The 22,864-nt window shown below is 41.2% G+C and overlaps 3 protein-coding genes across 3 annotated transcripts in view; 2 read left to right on the top strand and 1 right to left on the bottom strand.

Annotated features, from left to right (window-relative positions):
- The window catches only part of palm2akap2 (PALM2 and AKAP2 fusion), a 352,841-nt gene that overhangs the window by 105,609 nt on the left and 224,368 nt on the right, over positions 1-22,864 (top strand). The window lies entirely within an intron of this gene.
- slc46a2 (solute carrier family 46 member 2) lies at positions 880-11,984 on the top strand. Its single transcript, XM_080419812.1, has 7 exons — positions 880-1,281; positions 2,506-2,895; positions 4,285-4,479; positions 5,357-5,528; positions 9,426-9,509; positions 10,171-10,327; positions 11,358-11,984. Exons 1-7 carry the CDS (start codon positions 1,051-1,053, stop codon positions 11,428-11,430), a joined length of 1,302 nt encoding a protein of 433 aa, XP_080275938.1. The 5' UTR covers positions 880-1,050; the 3' UTR covers positions 11,431-11,984.
- The window catches only part of snx30 (sorting nexin family member 30), an 18,645-nt gene continuing 12,385 nt past the window's right edge, over positions 16,605-22,864 (bottom strand). The window contains exons 7-9 of the mRNA XM_080419202.1: positions 22,643-22,732; positions 22,008-22,160; positions 16,605-21,549 (exon numbers count right to left, since the gene is read on the bottom strand). Of these exons, the coding sequence (XP_080275328.1) occupies positions 21,472-21,549; positions 22,008-22,160; positions 22,643-22,732 (321 nt within the window). The 3' untranslated portion in view covers positions 16,605-21,471. The remainder of the gene's footprint in view (positions 21,550-22,007; positions 22,161-22,642; positions 22,733-22,864) is intronic.

Below are 22,864 nucleotides of genomic sequence, written 5' to 3'. Positions count from 1 at the left end.
GTTAGTTGATTGGGCTTGTTTCTTAAAATGTTGTTTAAGGGCGCGCTCCCACCAAGAGTTGGCTGGCCGCTGTTTGCAGAATCTGCCAATGCATTGTCAATGCAAATGCGTTGATTCACGCAAGAGCAGATTTTTCCGCTAGTCGCGCAGACCTTGCGTTTATCTGCTCTCCGCGACTAAGCAGAAAACTGCTGGAGGCAGGCGCTGATTTTCTCCCTCTGTCCAATCGGGTGAGTCGAAGGCGGACCGTCTCAAGACTCAGGAAGCAACATGGTGCTCAAGGCAGCAGGCACAGGCGGTGCGGCCTACGGGGAGGCTCCTGAAAGTGAGTGACAGGCGCGACACTCCCGTTTTTTAGAATCCGCTGGCTGCAAAAAACTGTGGCCGCGCACAACCTGCGTTTAACAGCGGCCAGCCAACTCTTGGTGGGAGCGCGCCCTCAACCATTGGTTTTCATGTCAAGGAAGGACCCCCAAATTAATATGTACGTGTCCACGGACCCCTGTCTAAAAGTATTTTGTGACCCCTGTACCAGATTGGTGTTGATAAAATGTTTGAAAAATAAATATTCAAATAGTTTCACCATTTTTTCAAGATTATTTTTGTTGTTGAAAATAGCAGATCTACAAGCTCGCAGCGGTCGAATCGGGACGCGTTGTGAGCTTGTAGATCGGCTATTTTCAAATATCCGATGCTCATCATGTGGCCTATCTTTTCGGCTTGTTTTCCAAGACCTTATTGCTTATTTCTCTCACAAAACCTGGCAACGCTACTAATTCCCAAACACACACACACACACACACACACACACACACACACACACACACACACACACACACACACAGAGTCACTGACAGACCGACAGTCTGAGAAAAAGTTACTGTAGTCGATTCATTCCCAACTTGTCTTGATCCCCCCTACGTTCTCTTGTTTAACTGCACTGTCTCCGCGGTGGAAACCATTTCTTCCATTCATTTATTTATGTATTGATGTAATTTATTTATTTGACAGTTGTCAGTCACTGTGTGTGTGAAGTGAACTTGTGAAGAGATGCTCTTCTCGGTGTTGCCTGTGGTCCTGGTCCAACAGCTGGCCTTCGCGCTGCACGAGACGGCCCTCCAGATGGTGGTGAAGGAGCGGTACTCCGGGGGTCCCGACCCGGGTCTCAACGCCTCCTCAGCGGCCAGCAGCAGCAGCCCGACAGACGTGTCCAACTTCTACATGACGTTAACCCTCATCAACCAGCTGGTTCCCATCCTCCCCGCCGTCATCCTGGCCAAGGTAGAGAACTAAGTTTACATGATACTGTACTTTAAAGTACATTTTTGTAGTTGCTTATTTATTTATCTATTTACTTAATTTTTTCCCCTTATTTCTTTTTATTTATTAGGCTATCATTATTATTTATTTGTTCCTTCTTTTTCTTTCAAGCTCATTACTTTCACTACATTTCAAATAGAAATATTGCACTTTTGACCTAGGCCTAATACTGCCTATAATTTTTTGTATTAACCTGCTGCCTGTGCTGTAGGCTCTATAGGGCATATTTCTCATGTTATTTTAACATGCTTAAAAACATATCTCGCAGGAAAATAGACAGAGAGATTTACAAGTGGAAAGCCAACTATTAGGAGGATAGGTTCAGGGGGGACAGCTGGTCACTCCACTTACATTTCTAGGAAATGACTCTTGTTGGGACCTAAACTTAATAAAACAAATTGGCTATATTGACTTAAGCCTAGCCCCTACGGAACCTCTCCCTCCGCTGTGTAGCTCCGAGATGAGGTTCCTCGTGACCTCGTTTATCTCTGTTAAGCCGTTTGAGCAGGACATTGTCGCACATTTTCCACTTTACATGTTTCTTACCCCTTTCTGCACATCGTATCCAAAAAGTAAAGCATTTCCGCCATTCTCTCAGATGTTTTAAGTTTTAACGCACCATAAAAGCTATCCAACGAGGTGAAGAAAGTCTTTAATTTGCCTCGGTCCTCAGCCGGTTCCATAATGTTTTGCATTAGAAGATGCAATTCAACATTTGACCAGTAGGGGAATCAGTAATGTTATCTCTACGGGGCGCAACTCTTGCGCAATGTCTTAAAAACATGTAACCGGATGAGGACCGAGGCGAATTAGATACTTTCTTCAACTCGTTGGAAAGCTTTTATGGTGCGTTAAAACTTAAAACATCTGAAAGAATGGCGGAAATGCTTTACTTTTTGGATACGATGTGCAGAAAGGGGTAAGAAACATGTAAAAGTGGAAAATGTGCGACAATGTCCTGCTCAAACGGCAGAGATAAACGAGGAACCTCGTCTCGGAGCTACACAGCGGAGGGAGAGGTTCCGTCGGAGCTAACTTTAAGCCCTATTTCAAATATAGTGAAAATAGCACATCTACATGCTCACATAGCCTACATTGGTATCAAAGAGAAAATGCACTTCGTAATTTGTTTTACTTTTGAATACTTTACTAATTCACTTTGTCCACCACCAACCCACTGCCCAGATAGGAGACCGCGGCTGGAGGAAAGTCCCCCTCGCGTCCGCCTTCGTCGGCTACCTGTTGGTCCGAGTGATGCTGCTGCTGGTCATAGTTCTCCGCTGGCCGCTGGAGCTGGTCTGGGCCGGGGCCGCTCTGCAAGGGCTCTGCGGCGGCTTCTGCAGCTACTGGGCCGGGGTGATGGCTCTGGTGTCCGTGGGCTCCACGGTGGAGGAGCGGTCCAGGCAGCTGATGAGAGTGGAGCTGCTGTATGGCGTAGGGGGGCTCGCTGGGAGCTTGATGTCGGGTTACCTGTATGACGCGTTCAGCGCCAGCATCGGTGCGGGCTCTCTGCTGGTTATCATCAGCATGGCGCTGTTCCTCCTTTGTCTGTTCTACTGTATATTCTTAATGGAGGTGAGTAGCCTATAAACTTCTCACAGTTTACAAATGACTAAATTAACACAGGATTTCTCAAATATATCTGATTGATTGATTGGTTGATTGATTGATTGAATACTTTATTAGAAGTTTGCAGAAAAAAGCACATGAAAGTGCAGTTCAATACAAGGTCAGCTAATAGGATTTAATACCCAAGAATGCCATATGGCTTGTTTCCATTGGGGTCCTTTATTCAATTCATAGAGACATTAAATGACAGACAGAGATACACTACTATGCATAACATCATAAAAACAGTTTTTAAAAAAAGAAAGAAAAAATATATATGTACAGTAAACAGTTCGGGGGGGGGGGGGATCTTGTATACACATGATATAGTATGATGGAACTGTTCTGCAGGTCACACTATGCATATAGCGTAACACAGTAGAACACACCACTGGATCTAGCCTTATACCTCCTTTAGGACTGGGCGATGTGGACAAAATCAAATATCACAATATATTTGACCAAATGCGAAAATAGCAGATCTACAAGCTCACAACACTTCGTCATACAACACATTTTGAGCTTGTGGATCAGATATTTCTGCCACATCACAACATTATGATATCCAAAATCCCAGATAATTTCTAGTCTATATAAATATCGATATATTGTCCAGTCCTGGCTATCTTATTGGAGAGAATAAGGCAAATGTTATGGATTAGAGTCAGAGTGTTTAAATTGCTATAGTTTCAAAAAATTACACAGCCATAGAAACTATGTGACCATTTCATTCAAACAAAATCTAGAAAATATGGACATTTAATAGAATATCTGTACATTATTTAAACCAAACAGCATTCTCCTAACCAATCAGTCGGAATGCAAAAAGAGAAAAAGAGTCTATAATCACAACCTTTTAAACAGCTTGGATCGAGATGACATTATTATTCTAAACAGAACATTTTCAGTGAGATCTCAGATATGGCGATATCTCCTTCATCCACATAAAACAAACTAAACTCTCAAAATGCTTATCCACACACTGTACAAGGAAAATCGGAACATTTTTAAATGGGTGTTGTTGCACATTAACACCCCCCTACATTCAAGCACCTAAACCTTTACTACGTACATTATCCTATAGCCTATATATAAACATTTATTATTTAAGTCTCAGCTGCTCTACAACGTTGCAGTGCTATAGAGACAGAGCCATGTACACAAACACACTCAAATGTCAGACAGATGACTGGGATAACATCTACAATAATGAATAATTTTGGCATGTGTGTGTGTGTGTGTGTGTGTGTGTGTGTGTGTGTGTGTGTGTGTGTGTGTGTGTGTGTGTGTGTGTGTGTGTGTGTGTGTGTGTGTGTGTGTGTGTGTGTGTGTGTGTGTGTGTGTGTATCCATAAAGGTGCGGGAGGTATCAAGCCAAGACGGGGAGGAGCGCAGTGCCCTCATCAGCGTCAGTGACAGTGACAGTCCTGATGTCATCAACATAGTTCTGCTGTTTGCCGCTGCCATCGTGTACGACGTGGCCGTGGGGGGAGCCATGGAGATACTGGGCACCTTCGAAATTGTTGAGCCACTCAACTGGGACTCCACCCAGGTGCCTTTTTCCTACCTATCGATGATGTCGGGCAGAAACCTCGTATCTCCATATTTCAACTTTTTATGTTTTCGATTAGTGCGAGTGTCAAGCAAAAGTAGTGAAAATAGCCGATGTACAAGCTCACAAGCTTGTACAGTAGATCTGCTATTCTCACCCTTTCTGAAAGTTTTCGTTCCATTTCCTGAAAAGTGACAGTTTTGAAATACTATGGGACAGAAGTCCCGAGCTGAGCGTGCTCTACTGTCAGTTGATTAAGAGAAGGATAGACGCGCGCAGACTCTCAGTGAACAGTCTATAAAAACAGTCCGCACAGTCCATGACAAAACGGGCGCGTTTCGGCTACTCAGACCTTCATCTGCGTTTCAAAGTGACAGTTTTGTCCATACAAGTTTTCCACCCGACAGATGGGTGGAACAGTATGTGCGGTATGCTTTGTACAGTACTTATGTGTGCATGTATTTAAGTGTGCATGCATTATTGTTTATGCATGCATGACCATCAAGTGTGTATGTATGTGGATCAGCCCTCATCAGACAAGTACATTTATTGTTATGTTTATTCATTGATAGATTGTACACGTTAGCGCAGGAGCTCCCAAACTCTTCCATGAGCTTGTAGATTGCCTGTTTTTGCTATTTTATTAAAAGGTTTGACAATAATGACGTGCCCAAAATAGCGTACGCCAGGTTGAAAGTAATCAAAATCATCGTATGAATTGAAATGTAATTGAAATTACAACAATTACTCATACCAGTACCTCTCTCGAGTTTCACTTTTACTGCTGTTGCTGCCTGCATTTTGCCACAGGGATCAAAACAGTTTTACCTCATCTTATCTTATCTTATCTTATCTGATCTTATTATCCCTCCTCCAGGTGGGTTATGGGAATGGAGCTGGCTACCTGGTGTTCCTCACTAGTTTCCTGGGTGTGATGGTGATGTCCCGCTGTGTCAGTGATGCCTCGTTAATTATCATCGGCATGTTGTCATTCACCTCTGGCATCTACTTCATGGCCTTCGTCACGGAAACCTACATGTTCTATTTGGGTAAGACCAACATCTCTTTATGTGAAGTCACCTCACTTTGGATGCCACCCCTGGACAATACATTCTGAACGGAGCACAGTTCTCCACCAGGCCAGGTTGTAGAAGTCAATCTTAGCTAATCAGGCCAAATCGGACAGGTCCGTCTTGATGACATGACTGTAGAGATAATGTTTACCGATTTGCATGATGTTTGGACAAAATCTGTAGGAGTAATAGCAAAAGATTTGTTTTGCATAAATCGGCCTCCTGGTGGTGCTATAACAGGCCAATGTGAAAAGGGTGGCATTTCTTCCTCGGCCTAGTGCGAATGTGCGTGCAAAGTGTCACGGCAATCGGACGCTGCGTTCATGTTTTGAGGCATTTTGTTCAAAATGAGCCACTCTTTGGAAGCCAATGTTAGCCAATCAGGATGAAATATCAGACAGATCCGTCTTGATCACATGAATATAGAGCGTGCCAATGCGTCGTCACCACGGGGGGGCGTGGCATAGTAGCGCAGACATGTTTGTTTTGGGCAATGTTAAGTCAACCTGGTTTATACCCCTCAAAGATGTCCGCTGCTACCAAAAGACACTTGTTGACGCCCCCTTCAGGATTTTTGGCACGCTCTATAGAGATAATGTGTTATTGTGTTCCGATTTGTCTGATGTTTGGACAAAATCTGTAGGAGTAATATAAGAAAATGTGCTCGGAACAATCTGCCTCCTGGTGGCGCTATAAAAGGCAGATGTGAAAAAGGTTTTTTCTTGGCCTCTAAGTTAAAACAGATTGGTCCAGTTATAGGTAAGCACGCACGCACGCACGCACGCACCACACACACACATAAGAATAACAGACTGTAGGAAAGCTGAGAGGGAGACAGTGTAGGAGAGACAAACAGTCGGAAAGCTGAGACGGAGACGGTGTAGGAGAGACAGACAGTAGGAAAGCTGAGAGGGAGACAGTGTAGGACAGACAGACAGTAGGAAAGCTGAGAGGGAGACAGTGTATGAGAGACAAACAGTAGGAAAGCTGAGCGAGAGACAGTGTAGGAGAGACAAACAGTAGGAAAGCTGAGACGGAGACAGTGTAGGAGAGACAAACAGTAGGAAAGCTAAGATGGAGACAGTGTAGGGGACATAGAGCTGATGCTAGCAGCGGCACAATGTGTGTGTATGATTCTGTAACTTCTTCCCTTTCATGTCACCATCAAGGTGTACACAATAAAGGATTATCAATCCCTATGGACACTACCTTTGTTCCAGGCTTTCTCACAAAGGGACAAAGTGGACAACGTAGTCAGCATGCTGTGATTGGTCTGTCAAGTTGTCAACAGGAAGTGCAAAGACAATACTTGATGAGTTCAACAAGTTCAGACTATTGATTAATTACGGCTTCTGATAGAGCCATATTGTTTTTCACGCCTTGGAGTTTTCCTGTGGAATAAGGAACCTCTTTACACCACTATAACAATTCTTCAACTTGTTATACTTATCTATGAAAATCAGGAACCTGGGTCAAGCCTAATGTACACAAAGGAACTCACTAGGTGCCAAGTTGAATAAAATAACCCCATCCGACCTTTGTACTCTATAATGAAGGTACAGGTACTAACATTAATGTGTTTCATGTTAACAAATTGAGACAGTGATCTTTGATCATTTTATTAGAATCTGAATTCAGAATCAGAATGACCTTTGTTGCCAGGTGTGTTTTATACATTCAATGAATTTGTCTCTGGTATGTTAAACTGAAACCACATTATGGAAACATCAAAATGTTTTGCAACTATTGACTCAAAATATTGAAAGATTATAAGCAATTATATAAAGGTAAGCAGAAATATCTATAAACCATAAACAATATATTCAATGTACAATGTACCCTTGCAATATCAGTAGCCCCCTTTTTACCGAAAATAGCCGATCTACAAGCTCACAATGCGTCACAACGCGCTGTGCCGTGTTTTGAACTTGTAGATTGGCTATTTTTGCCGAATGTTCACCCCCAGAATACGGATGGTACTGGTGCTGAGTGGTTTGTGAGCCCGCCTGGGCAGTCAGAGACTCTGGTTGTCGCAGGTTCGATTCCAGGCCAGACCAGCAATGGGTTGATGTGTGTCCCTCATCATAATTGCTCCCTGAGTGCCATAGAATGGCTGCTCACTGCTCCTAGTAGTAGTAGTAATAGGATGGGTGAATGAAGACGACAAATTTCACATTAATTGTGCATATATATATTTATATATACATATACAGTGACAAGACAACACCCCAAGGAGTGGGGACTAAATTATTTATTATTTCTCCTAATAGTTAGGATGAATAAATTCAGAGGATGAATTCCATGTACAGTATGTGCAAATTTACACTGACAAATACCTCAACAACATAGGCTACTCAGCTGTGTCGAATTTATCTTGTACACTGTACAGCCAGACACGTTGTGAGCCTGTACCTGTATGTCGGCTATTTTTGCTACTTTTTTGACACTTGTACAACGAAGTAGGGCATTAATGTGCACACACACACACACACACACACACACACACACACACACACACACACACACACACACACACACACACACACACACACACACACACACACACACACACACACACACGAAAAAAGTTGACATACAGTATGGAGAAAAAAGTTTTCTGTATGTTGACAGACCTAGCTCACTGAATAGAGGCACTGTACATACCGTGGAGGAACTGAAATGAGGAAGTAGTATGCGTTAATAGTGTTTAATCAGTCCAGTTTGTCTTTTATTTCCCTCGGTTCCTGGCAGTTCATTTATTGGCGAAGGGGCGGGGAGACAGACACAAAGCAGGTGCTGTTATTGTACACAGGAACTTGAAAGTGGAACTGAGATGACGTTTACAGCACATGTGTTTTACTATCAGTCAGCTGTGCCATGAACTAAAGTGGTCATATTCAAAATAACTTTATTAGTCCCACTAGGGGCAATTCGTTTTGGACAGCTTTGTGAACAGAGAAACACAGTAACATACAATATACAAACAACCTAATACCCCAACAATAAAAATGAAATATAAAAACGAGAATTTAAAAGTGGGATTGCAGAGGGGATGAATGATTTTGAGTTGGTTTTAGAAGCAGGTTAAATAACAAAGCCCTGATGGCAACAGAGAAAATTGTTAAAACATGTCCTGAAGAAGAATTTAGTTCACTGATGCTTTAATAAAATAATAGATTTTTAAAAAATAGCTAAAATAGCAGATCTACAAGCTCTCAACGCGTCGCTCGCAAGCCTCAAGGCTGCGCTGTCGGCGCAGCTGTCTTGCTGAGGTAACAAAAACAAGCGCTCCTCTGCCCTTTAGCCATAGCAGGAAAAACAATAACCTCAGAGAAGAGACAACAGACGGTCAGAACATTTGACCAGATCTCCTGACAGCTCCTGCAGCTCAGTGTACACATAACGAAAAGTAAGGGTGAAATGACGTCCCCTTGTGGTGAGCCTGTGGATCTATCTACACTACAGAGTCTGAGCTACTGCCATTTACAGCAGTGGTTCCCAGACCTTTTAGCTCTAGACCCAAAAGAGAAATCTCCCCAGGACCCAAACTAGCGAAAATACAAGCTACAAGCTCACAATGCTTCATGATGTGACTTGTTGTGAGACTTGTGACCTTGTAGATTTATTCTTTTTTGTAATTTATCCAATTTCTTTTTTTTAACGTATTTATGAAATTATTTTGAAAAATGAATTTTATTTTTAATTAATAAAAAGGTGTGGGTTTTTTTTTTTGGGGGGGGGGGGGCATTTTTTACAAATCTTTTGAAATAATAATGATTAAAAACAAAATGTAGGAAGGAGGGATATTTACTGAGAAACTGATTGGTTGTTTTTGCCCCCCCCCCCTCCCCTCCCCTCCTCTCCCCTCCCCAGCTCGTTCGTTGACCTTGTTCTCCCTCATCCCGACACCCACCATCCGCTCCATGCTGTCCAAGCAGGTCAAAGGATCCTCATATGGTGAGTATGCTGTGTGTGTGTGTGGATATCAAACGGAACACAACCACCCTAAAGACTAATCATTGTGTATATTCCGGCACTATACCTGCACCCAGTGATCTTGGTACATAGAAATTGATCTATTGAAGATTCTGAATTTCAAATGTACATATTTTTTGTTTCGATTGTATTGCTGTATTGTTGTATTGTGCTTTCTGCTTTGGCAATGTAAACGTATGTTTTTTTTCATGCCAATAAAGCCCTTTGAATTGAATTGAATTGTGTGTGTGTGTGTGTGTGTGTGTGTGTGTGTGTGTGTGTGTGTGTGTGTGTGTGTGTGTGTGTGTGTGTGGAAAATGACATAATCACACAGAGTGGGTAGTACACTGTAAAATCTTGAGTGTTAATATAACTCTGAGAGTGTACAAATGGAAAGCTAAATTAGTTTTGTTTTTTGTTTTTGTCGCATTCCTAAGCCAATAATTTGACGACCGTCAGTGTCATGTCAGTATAATGGTCAGTATAATGGTTAGTACCATGGTCAGTGTCATGGTCAGTACCATGGTCAGTATCATGTCAGTAATATATCCTCTCTCTCTCTCTCTCTCTCTCTCTCTCTCTCTCTCTCTCTCTCTCTCTCTCTCTCTCTCTCTCTCTCTCTCTCTGGACTCTCTCTCTCCAGGTATCGTCCTATCCTCCCTTCAGCTGTCCTTCCAGGTAGCCAGTTTGGCGTACACACCAGCCTACACTAAGATCTACCAGGCAACTCTCACCTGGTCTCCGGGGTTTGTCTTCACTCTGTCCAGCATCATCTCTGTTCTGGCCATCATCCCCATCAGGTACTGGACTTTGGTGGTTCTCAAACCTTTTCATGTCAAGGATGACCAAATTAACGGGCCACGGTATTTGGTCACGGACCCCCATCTGACAATATTTTGTGCCAGGGGGACCCATACAAGATTTGTGTTTGTTAAATTGTTTAAAAAAAGATTCACTTATTTTTTCTTTCACATTGTTTGAAGATGTTTTGAAAATAGCAGATCTACAAGCTCACAATGTTGTCTTGTGAGCTTGTAGATCTGCTATTTTCAAAGACCTGATGTATAAAGGGTTAAAGTAGTTAAACTGATTTATAACTGATTTGATATATCTACTGCTATTTGTATAGGCTGGCTGTGTTCTCCACATCCAATATTTCTGGCTTCCGTAGGGCCAGCTATCCATTGAAAAACATGTTTAATCATGCACCTTATGTATACTGACGCTTTGTGTATTTGATTTGTCTGTGCCTTCCTGTTATTGACCTGTTCTGTGTTCATTTCCTCTTCATTCTCTCTATCTTACATTCTATTCTTCCTTAGGCCTGTGACAATTATTACATAATTGCCTAATCGCAACTGTTTTTGCATAATAGTCATGTTGAAAAATGTTCATACATTTTCAAACATTTTTCAAAAACATTGGAAATAGTAGTCGTGTTGTGAGCCTCTACATCTACAACATTTCCAGTATTAGTTTTATTTTTTACATTTTGAAAGAATAAAGTAAAATATGTCATTTATTTTGTATATTTAAGTTATTTGTCACATCTGACCTTTGTATTTTTTGTTAGCCTAAAGGGCAAACAGAAATATATATTATTTTATTTATGTTCCAATGTTCGATGTCAAAAACACGATTAAATCGTTAATCACAATTATTTGCATCACAATTAATCGTCAACAAAAATGTCACAATCGTGACAGCCGTACTCTTCCTGTGCCTGCAATGTTGAGAGAGTTTGCACACAAAAATAATTTCACCCACACCTGTAATCATGTCATTTATTGTGATCCTGATATGTCATCTTGTGTCGTTCCTGTTCTCCAGCATCGTTGGCTGCAGGTCACCTGCAGGTCACTCGTTGGCTGGGCGGAACTACCAGAGGATCCCGGGAGATTGACGGCAATGATGTCATCACTGTGCTACCTCATGACATTATTATTGTCATTACCATCACCATGGCAACGTTGGCATGAGACGGGGAGGAGCTGAGAGGTGGGGTTAGAGCAGCCTCGTGGTGCCTTAAGGCCAGTTCAGATCAATAGATTCATGTTGGAGAAGAAACTTGTTTTGGACTGTTGCAGAGAATAACGAGGTGTGGATGTTAGGGAAATAAAGACGGCACACTGCAAAGTACTGTAGCTTTCCAAAGTGGTCGACTTTATTATGTTTACAGTACGTTTCGGCTCGTTGCTTTGATGTCTTTACAATGGTATGTCTTTTGATGTTTTTTTGTTTTTGTTCAACATTGAAGACCTCCTGCTCGTCAAGTCACAGGGTTGTGCTCCTGCAGATTTTGAAAACCAAGCAGCATTGGCAAAATGGTGAGCAGCTGGCATCACCAAAAAGAGCAAACATTGCTATGTATTCCAATGTTATGTCTTAAAGCTTTGTCCTAATGTCTCAATGCTTAATGTTTTGTGTAAAGCACATTGAATTGCCTTGTTGTTGAAATGTGCTATTCAAATAAACTTGCCGTACACTTTTCAGTCCAATGACAGTCCATGTTCAAGCCCCAGACCTACTGTAGTTGAATGTGAAATTGCTGTGAATTTGTTAATATAAACAAACTTCAAAAGTACTAAGTCATTGACTGAGTAATGGTGTCGTAATACTCAGTCTTTCAGGAGAGTGTTTCCATTGTCAGGTTTTGCCAGCTAAACTACAAGAGATCAACTCAAAAGCACTAAAAGACAAATGCGGGGTGGAACAGGAAAGTTATATAATGAGTATTTCAACTTTACAAACTGAACGCTAACATCCAAAGCGAGACTTCAACAGTGCTAAGAGACAGATTTTGAGGTTAACTGAGTGATGGTGTGGTGGTCTGAATTTCAGCACGGAGAGTCCATGTTCAAGTCCCAGTCCTATTACCAAAGGTGACAACAGACAATTAGACAAATAAGCATATGTGAAATTAATAATCATAATCTTTACAAGAAACCAAGTTAAGAATACATGATTATGTTTTATCTTACAGGTGTACGGTACAGTAAATAGGTGTATGTTAATATTTTCTCATGCTTTTGTAACAGGAGTTATTTTACATTTATTTTATTTGATGAAGTCAAAATGTAGCTAATTGACAACAGAATGTACCCTAGATATTGTAGTTCATGCTATTTTCTCAATAATACGTTGTCTGAACAACACCGCCCTCCTCTGGTGGAACTGAAGTTCACTGTGGTCAAATGTACGCATATGACGTTGCTCTTTCTTCCTCTGATGGATTCAATGAGCAACAGTATGCTGGTGTTTACACAACTCCGCTCCATTTCTATCATATAAATAAAGTCTTATATTCCTATTTTAACTGTAATCTGTACACACGGTTAAACATATGAGAAAGCCCAAAAATAAATATTCACCGGGGCCAAGATTCAAACCCACAGTCATCTGGTTGCAGAACCTCAGCTTTCCTCTTGCACCACCAGACATTTATAACAAAATAGATGTTTGAAGTTAACACATCTCCAATTGACAGAATGATTGAATCAGCAGATGCCATCCACTCATGATCAGGGTTCATTATTATGAGGGTTCATTATTTTGGAATCAATCATATACCTGCCAACCTCAGACCGTACAATAACAGGAGATTTTTTTCCAGGGGGGGTGTCTCTTGACCACGCTGGGGGTCCCCCCCCCCAGCGTGGTCCCAACAGAGTAGATGTAATTTCCAGTATTCTGGTGGATTTGGGGAGTTTGACACTTTTATCAGGCTTTACTATAGGATCCATTAAAAAGTTAAAAGTAGCAATAAAAGAGCCATATTTAATAATAACATGTGATGTGACCCATGAATAATAATAATAATAGTAATAATAATAATAATACCAGCTAACATCCCTGCCTTGTTGACATAATTATTTTAGCCAGCTTTACATTATGTTCTTTATGGTAGTTAGTTAATAACAACAATCATATTTGATTTATTGAAGTGAAGGAATATGTTCAACTATTTCTTTATACATTTGGCAACGCACTACCCCCACTGTGCGTGCGCACAACCATATGACGTCCATACAACGTTACGTCCATACGAAACCCATAATTCAACGTTGCACAAATACGGCACAAATACTGGGAACCCATGTAAAAAAGGGGGGGAAACAGCGCCCCCTGCGACGTCGTATGGACGTCCAAAACGGACGTCCATACGACGTCCGAGTCGGACCTCACTCACTCAGCTACTTTACTGACTGAGGTCCTGACTCAGACGTCGTTTGGACGTCCGTTTTGGACGTCCATACGACGTCTAAGGGGGCGCTGTTTCCCCTTTTTTAAATTTTATTTGTGCAATGTTGAATTTATCTTGCGTGAAGTGGGCGGACGCCAACCTGCTGGAAATTACATCTACTCTGTTAAAAATGTGGTCAAGAGCCCCCCCCCCCCCCCGGAAAAAAATCTCCTATCACCGGACGAGGTTGGCAGGTATGTATGCATCGCCTATCTAAGCTCACAAGGCGTTGCTTGTAGAACAAACAATGTGCAATATAGTATTGAACTTTTTACTTTAACCAAAAATAAATATTCACCAGGACCAAGATTCAAACCCACAATCTTCTACTTGAGGAACCTCAGCTTTTCTCTTGCACCACCAGGCATTTCTGATTATATAGATGTTTGAAGTTAACACCTCTCACCTTGACAGAATGATTGAATCTGCAAATACATCCACTCATGATCAGGGTTCATTATGAGGGTTCATTCTTTTGGGAAAAAAGTACAAACTTTGGCAGGCTATTAATCCTATATACTTACAACTAGAATTCCACCTTATTGAGGACAGATCTTTCCTGTGCTAGGGTTCGAGCCCATTGACCAATGTATTTGATATTACCTTTATATTATTTAATAAATTATGCATTTCATCCTATATATATTGTCCAGCAACCTTTATGATAAAGGCGAAAAAAGATAGTAGACCCGTAGGAGCCAGATTGTTTAGATGCCAATAATCCTATGCTGGGTTTTGATCCCATGACCTTGTGGTCGAAAGTCAAGAGCTCTTCCAACAGAGCTAACCAAGCACACTGACCTTTGTACATTTACATTACATGAACGTGATGGGTCATTCCACCAAATTAATTAAAGGCATTTGGCTCATGCACTTTACAAGTGGGCTTATTGTCAGCAACAGCCAAGAACACAGGAGTCTATCCCTATTACAGCACTAGACCCCAGGGAGACAGACACATGCTGATTTGCCATTTCCAGGATTTGATTTCCAGGATTTGAGTCTCGAGTCCCAAGACTCAAGACCCAAACGAGTCTTGAGTCGAACCAATTACTCCCGCGGAGACATCAAATTTCTCTTTTGGGCCTTGAGTCCCAAGACTCAAGGCCCAAAAGAGAAATGTGATGTCTCCGCGGGAGTAATTGGTTCGACTCAAGACCCAAAAGAGAAATTTGATGTCTCCCCTGAATCATACGAGGAAGTAAAATGTATAATAAGCAAGAAAGGAAACATGGCCGCAAAAAATGGATCCAGGGAGAAATTCTGGCAAAGTATTGCCGACAAATTAAATGCACAAGTCGTCCAAAAATATATATCTTATTTTATTTTTAATATATATTTTATATGCAAGTTCATAAATATATAATTCAGTTCGGCTTAAACATGAGGAATGTATAGTGAATATTGGAATTATCGCCTACTAATCTACAATGCGATAGCCTATTATATGCGCCATGCATCCAACCAATATGTCTGAGTCTGTGCTCAGGAATGTGTCAAAAACAAAAAAATCTCCATGAATTCAAGGCTTCATGGAGTGTGTAATTGATAGAAAATAAGTATTTTTTGGGGGAACTATTCTTTTACGTGTCTTGTTCAGGGACACTTTGACACATTGTTGAGGCCTGGGATCGAACCTGGGATGTATGGCTTGACAAGCAGGCTCTCTAACCATTCAGCTATGGCCACATCATCAGCAGTGATTCTAAGGCAATTTTACACTGTAACAGTAAAGGGGTTTCAGGGGAAACCAGCAAAATGAGGAATAATATAATAAAAGACTGTCTTGCTAATAAAGCGTCATGTCTCTCATTTTCTACAATGTATTTGATATTACCTTTATATTATTTAATAAATTATGCATTTCATCCTCTATATATTGTCCAGCAACCTTTTTGATAAAGGCAAAAAAAGATAGTAGACCCGTAGGAGCCAGATTGCTCAGATGCCAAGGATCCTGTACTGGGATTCAATCTCATGACCTTGTGGTCTGAAGTCAAGAGCTCTTCCAACAGAGCTAACCAAGCACACAGACCTTTGTACATTGACATTACATGAACGTGATGGGTCATTCCCCCAAATTAATTAAAGGCATTTGGTTCATGCATTTTAGAAGTTGGCTTATTGTCAGCAACAGCCAAGAACACAGGAGTCTATCCCTGTAACATCACTAGACCCCAGGGAGCCAGACTGCTCACATGCTGGTGTGCCTTTTCCAAGATTTCGAACACATGACCTTATTGTTCAGAGTTCAGAGCTCTTCCAACTGAGCTACCCAGACATACGTAAGAAACAATTGTACATTGACATTAGATGAACATGATGGGTCATTCCCCCAAAATAATTGAAGGCACTTGGCTCATGCACTTGAAAATGTCAAAGTACTGTAGCATTGAACTAGGAGACTTGGGATTTGAACATGAATGAAAATCCACAGCAAACACCTCTCCCCCTGACAGAATCTACAGATACTGACCCGTTCATTATGACTGAGATCTAGGTTATTGTTTAAAACCACCAAATCTTTACTCTACACCCAGATTTACTCTTTCATTGACAGCAAACACAGAGATGTTCAGTCTTATAGTGACATTAAAATGCATACCCTTTGTCATCTTAGTCATTAACTAGTTTGCTATGGCTAAAACTATAGCAGTTTTAGTCAACCAGAACTAAACAAGATTTATTAAATACAATTAACGTTTTTTGTGTGAGTATAAATGCCGATCAGTACTGTAGTGCATTTGTAACCCCCCACCACACTCCACCCCGAAAAAAAACAAAAAACAAATGAAACCTGAAGAGAAAGAGATCAAATGCACTTATTTTTTTATTGGTCCAATTATATATCCAAAATCATTTGAGGTAAAGATAATTGCATCAAAACGACATCAATATACAGCCTTATTTATAATTACATGGTGATGTTATTATTAGTTTTAACATCGAAATGTACATCAGGATTCGAAGCGTAAACAATGCACACTGGAGAGGGAAACGTAACAAGATGATTTAAGCTGGGATCACACTGTAAAAGTAAAAAAGAAAAGAAAAAAACATCTGATTTTTACGGAGCCCTGCAGTGGCCAGGGGGGGGGGGGGGGGTAACAAAATTCTAATTTGTGGCCACAAGATAGCAATCCGTGGCCACAGATTAGTAACTTGTGGCCACAGATAAAAATTGTTTCCCCCCAATGGCCACTGCAGGGCTCCGTAGATTGTGAACCCTCCATGGCACAAATGTGCAGCTTTCCACTGCTGTTTGAATTCTAACCACTTAAAAGCCCTTTATCACTGTCGGGTAGAAACCTTGCAAGTCCGAAACAGTTTCGTATGTTTAAAGTAGTGAAAATAGCCGATCTGCAAGCTCACAACGGCTCGCATTGCGAGGCGTTGTGAGCTCGTAGATCTGCTATGTTTTTGAGCGGCACTCTTGTATGATGAAACAGGGCATCGATTTACAAAAACAAAACCCCCCAAAAAACGTGAAAACTTGAAATATGTAGATAGGAGGTTTCTGCCCGACAGCAACAACATACTTCTTTGACCGGAGTCTCCCGGGGGTCTGAACTAGGCTCCCCCCTCTCTTTCTCCCTATCACACCAAAATCTTGTCACCAAAAATAAATGATAAAAAAAAATCTACAAGCTCAAAACGCGCAAGCTTGTAGATCTATTTCCGCCGAACGTTGGCCCCCAGAATAGGGACACTGGTTCATGTGGTTAATGACCCTTCATCCATCCGGTTTAGACAGCAAAGCAAAGTGTCATGTCACGCCTGAGATACAAAAACAGGACGTTCAGAGCTTCTGTTGCAGTGTAAATCTATCCAGAGGAGAGACGGAGACATTTTGGCTTTAGAAACATTTGGGTTGAAGATGCACTCTCCCCCGCCTTCCTCATTGTACTGTACACAGTAAAATCCTCAAGTTAGTTTTAACTCTATAAGTGTAACAAGTCTAAAATCCCCACTAGCAGCCACTAGAGGTCATGCAGCTCCTTACACCCGACCCAACCGGATCAAAGTTAGTTTTGCTATCCTCTCACTAGTGGGGTTATCAATGTAAAAAGGCAATTTAAATATTATTATTAGCGGCAGAATTATATTCATTGAATGATGCGCTAGAGGAAAGGTCTTGGGGGGGGGGGGGGGGGGAGATGGCCAAAATCAATAGGGTTCATGCTGCAACCTGCCTATTAGAGATGAGATATCTTGTGTGCAGTCATTTTGCCCTGACGGTGGTGTTAAAATAACAGTCATAGGGCTCACACTAAGCAGTAGGGTTCATTCTCTGTGGAGCAAGATGGCACTCAGCAAGTTTCAGGGCAATCTGCCGCTGAGATTTTTGGCCTAATGGTGGTCACCAAAATCACATATCAGTATGGGTCATCCTCTCCCTTTTTAGATGATGTTGTTTGGGTCCATAGTCAACTTGTAAACAGAGGGACAGATGGACGGAAAGAAAGACATCGCCTCCACAGAACCCTAGTGTCAGTGGGGCAACACATGTTCAAAATGTAGGTCCATCTACTCTCTCAGTTAAATTAACTCATTCGTGTTCATTCGAAAGAGTAAAAAACCTGTAAGGGTCTAATGAGTTATTTTTGTACTGATGAGTTTTAAGTAAAATCTATTGTCACAGACGTTTCCTGCCTTCAATGCTTGAGATGTTTTGTACCATTACCCAGAGATGCTTAAAGGGAAGCCATGTCAACATAACGCCCCCCCCCCCCCCCCACAGCTTTGAGATCATTCTCTGAACAGAACGGTACATATAAAGTTACATATACTCCGTATGTATGGGGATATACAGTATAACGCATATTGTCAGTAGAGAAATTCTCACCCGTCCATCCAAACTAGTGCATGCTCATGTGCGGATAATCTTATTAACTTCATTTACACCGATAGATCACAGAACACGCTACGGAGTCACAGACCATCAGCGGTAACAATTAATTATTCAGTATTAATCTTCATAAACCGTCTAATACCCAGAGCCAGTGAGTAAAACTGTTCACCCTATAGTTTTGGGTCACTTTCCAAAGATGCAGGAATTGCGTTTTTCTCAGAAAACTAATACACACACATCCTTTATGTGTGAAAAGAGGCCTGTACCTTTGTAGCTATTGCCTATAATTATTGGATTTTAATATTAACAAAAATCCTTCGTTAAAACGACGGGAGTGTGCATAAACTCAAATAACCTGCTTAGAGCGACAGAATAACAATAACATGAAGCATTCATTTAATACCCCCCTTTTATCGAAATGTAAACTGAAGTGACATTTACAGAAAAATGGTCTATGTTTATGTACGCTATTTGTAGACAACATTGTGGACAGACAATGACATGTAGCGATACCGCTATGACCCTTTAAAGCTCAAGAATCCATCCTAGCAAAGGTACAAAATAGCAGATCTAGAAAACATAGTACATCTACAAGCTCACAACACGCTTTGAGCTTGTAGACCTGCTACTTTTGGCCATGAACGGCCATGTCTCTTTTGAGCCAATCGGTGTAGTAGTGGAGTAGGGGTGGCCGCATTATATTGTATTTCTCACTGTCAAGCGTTAAATTAACATGAAGGATTTTACTGTGTGACTTTGTGGCCATGGCTGAGATGCTGCAACAGTGAGGTGAAATAGAGTCCTTTTTTCAAAGCTCAACATTCTTCACATCACCCTTATGTGATGTGACACCTCACATCTGTCATCTATAAAGCCAATACTTTAAGTTTATACCGCTCTCTGCGAACAGGTGGTACTGTTTCGCTGTTCTGTTTTAGTGCTGCACATTTACTCAACCCTCAAAACATGAACATAATTGAACCCAAATCCTCTCTCTCACGATCAGTGCCTTCTTTTTCGTTTGTTTTTAAATTAAATTACACAGTAAAAAAAAACAATTATCTCTACACGTCAGTTCCCTGATAAACACCGACACCCAACTCAGACACTCGGTAGTGTCGTCATCGAAAAGTGTAGCTTAACCTCCTTCCTTTTCCCTTTTTAAGGTTCCTTTTCTAATCTCCCAATAGCTGATCCTCCAAGGCCCTGATGGCAACAGTAAACCAAGTATTGTAATCAGATGCGTTCATGAGTTCTGGAACTAGATGTTTTCTCAGAGAACATCTAGTGAAACTTGACAATCCCAAAGTCAATCCAAGAGATTGGGATCCATAGGCAGCTAGCAAAGTGTTGAACTCTGACGACCAATCAACAGATCAAAGTCAAGATGAGGCCCAAAGTCAGGGTCCACTCACCTATAACAGACCATGAGAAAACTGTCACTAAAAGCCTGGTTTATGCTCTGGTATCAAAATGTCATGTGACATGTACTTTCGTTGAGCGAAACATCGTGTGACACTTCCCCGCCAAAGCATGAACCAGGTTTAATGCTGGAATAAAGCTATTTAAAGCACTGCTGTAACAAATCAACACAGTGTTCTCAAACTGCGCCAAAACATTAAGTGATTCAAAAAATCTATAAATCCAAAACCTAGGAACTTTCTGTAGAACTTTCTCCCTAAATCTGAATTATTTTAAGCCATACGTAGGTCTTTTATCGAGGTCTGTCAGTAAATCAATAGCCATTTCTCACACAACTTTCTGACCAATGTAGCAAAGTGAAGGAGATGTCTCAACATACATGTACTTGCACTGGTTAAATGGCAAGTTTTTGGTACCCAGACAAAGTCAACCGTACATTTTGCTGTTTTGGGGTAAAATGCCCCAAAAGCTTCAAGTTATATTTAAGCCAAACCTATAACATGGGGATTCAACTTGCCCTCCTTGAAAGAAAAGCCAATCACCTCTTAAATTCCAGTGATTTCATATACAAAATTCAGACCTAGGTATCGGAAAAGCCTCATGGATGGAGGATTAGTAATATAATGCTTTTAGGGCAGTGGCTCTCAAAGTGGAGTCCAGGACAGGCACCCCAAGTGGTCCTTGAGAGGGGTTAAATGGACCCTTACAGGTCTGTAACTGTCTACATCTGGAACCAAATGGACCCCTTTCATCTGTACACTCTCAGAGTTATGGGGGTCCTTGAAATATTATTATTATTATATATCTTTTTGAGAACCACTGTTTTAGGGGGGGGGGGTTGCATTGTAGATCCTCACTGAAACAGACCTTCATGCATCCTGTGTCAGGACTATAAGTTCATCTGTGGCTTCAGGGTTCTTGTGGGTCCCCAAAAGATGACATGAACAAGTGTTTCCACGGGTCTAGGTTGGATCCAGCACTGTCCTAGTAAAACGGACGTTAATTAAGAGTTGTCCACTCAGACACCGTGGTTAACGTTATGTAGCGTGGCAACCGACTGCAAGCGGAGAAATACAAAATACAAAAATTTGAAGACAAAAAACAAAATCTGTACATAGTACGTCTTCTCCTCCTTTTAATCGCTCTCTCCATCTTCTTCTCTTCTTTTCATCCTCCTCTCCGTAGCCATGGCAACTTGCAAGTGCGTCGCAGCTGACCCGCTACATGTGCGGGGAGGAATGGGCTCACAGAGATAGACAACCCCTCTGTCCAATCACCCTGCTGGAGAGGGCGGGGACAAAGTCCAGCACTTTAATCTGCTATCCTTATCGGCCCCTTTTTTCCTTGGCTTGCTCTCTTGAGCTGAATGTGTGTGTGTGTGTGTGTGTGTGTAAGGGACAGGGGCAGCAAATGAGGAGAAATTAGTTTCAGTTCGTGTCATTTGTTTTGTCCTTGGTCTGCTTCTCTTGAAGCATACTGATGAGAGACTCCCATGATGTCTGACTCTGAGAGAGAGAGAGAGAGAGAGAGAAATAAATATGTCTTGCTGGGTTAAGTAGGCATGTGAAAAAAAAATACTGTGACAGAATTGTGAACTAAAAATAAGATTAAAGGGATAGTTCACCCCCCAAAAAACTTTTTTTCTATTGATTACTCACCCCATGGAGCCTTGAATTCATGGATATTTTTTTCTTTTTTCCTTCCTTTATTATTTGATTATAATAAATTTAGCCCCATTGATTCCGGTAGGAGACACAAATGCATTTGTGTCTCCTACCGGAATCAATGGGGACACATTTATTATAATCAAATTATTGGCTTAGGAATGTGACAAAAACAAAAAAATATCTATGAATTCAAGGCTCCAGATGGTCAGTAATCAATAGAAAAAAAGTTATTTTGGGGGTGAACTACCCCTTTAAGCATTTTTGGGTCAAAGTCAAGAAGATTGTGCAGACAGTACCCTTTCATAGTAGTTGACGTTCTTGTCAGCCATGTCAGTGAGGAGCTGTTTGAAGTCTTGTCTCTTGTTACTCTGCCAGCGCTCCCAGTCTGCCTTCAAGTCAGCATTGAAACACTCCACTCGGTCCTGGCATTTCTCCACCTCCACTGGCACCTGGAGGGACACGAAAAACTACAACTACAGGAGCCTATAGGGGGCATAATGCAGAACTACAAATAAAGAGTTGATGTCAAATCAGGGCATTCTGATTAAATCTAAAGTATGACTTGAGTGGTTAATCAGACTAATTGATTTAGTTGATTATAATAAATAAAAAAGAAGAAAAACATGCTTCTTGATTTTTTTATTAATCAAAAGCTGTTATTTTTCAGGAAAAGGAAAGATCCTGTGTTCCAGTGGATCCAATGTAGTTATTATTTAGTCCCCAAGCTCCTATCACTTTTGAATTGTTAAATATGTATAAAACCCATAGACATAACCACTTTCACTTTAAAAATAAAATAAAAACTAAATTGCTACTTTTGTGCGACACTCTTATGCGTTAACTTGGACTGAGTGACATCAGTGTCGTTTTTTTAAGTGGGAACAAAGCAGATATATTGACAGAGTGATATGAGATGTTTGAATAGTCATACGGGCGTATTGTCCTCCTGCTTGCGGAGCACAGCTGTCTCCAGACGCCCCTCGTATTCCGCTTGACTTTGGTCTCGCTTCCTCATAACGTTCTGCAGCCAAAATGAAAGCTAGAATTCAATGTCACATCGGTTTAGACTAAATGTTTGTTTTGTCTAGGAAATCTCTTAAAAAATGTAGCGAGAGACAAGAGAGAGAAAAAGAGAGAGAGAATGAAGCTGAAT

The sequence above is a fragment of the Gymnoscopelus braueri genome, assembly GCF_963280865.1.
Source record: "Gymnoscopelus braueri genome assembly, chromosome: 22".
NCBI lineage: Eukaryota > Metazoa > Chordata > Actinopteri > Myctophiformes > Myctophidae > Gymnoscopelus > Gymnoscopelus braueri.
This window is presented reverse-complemented; position numbering and strand designations above follow the sequence as displayed.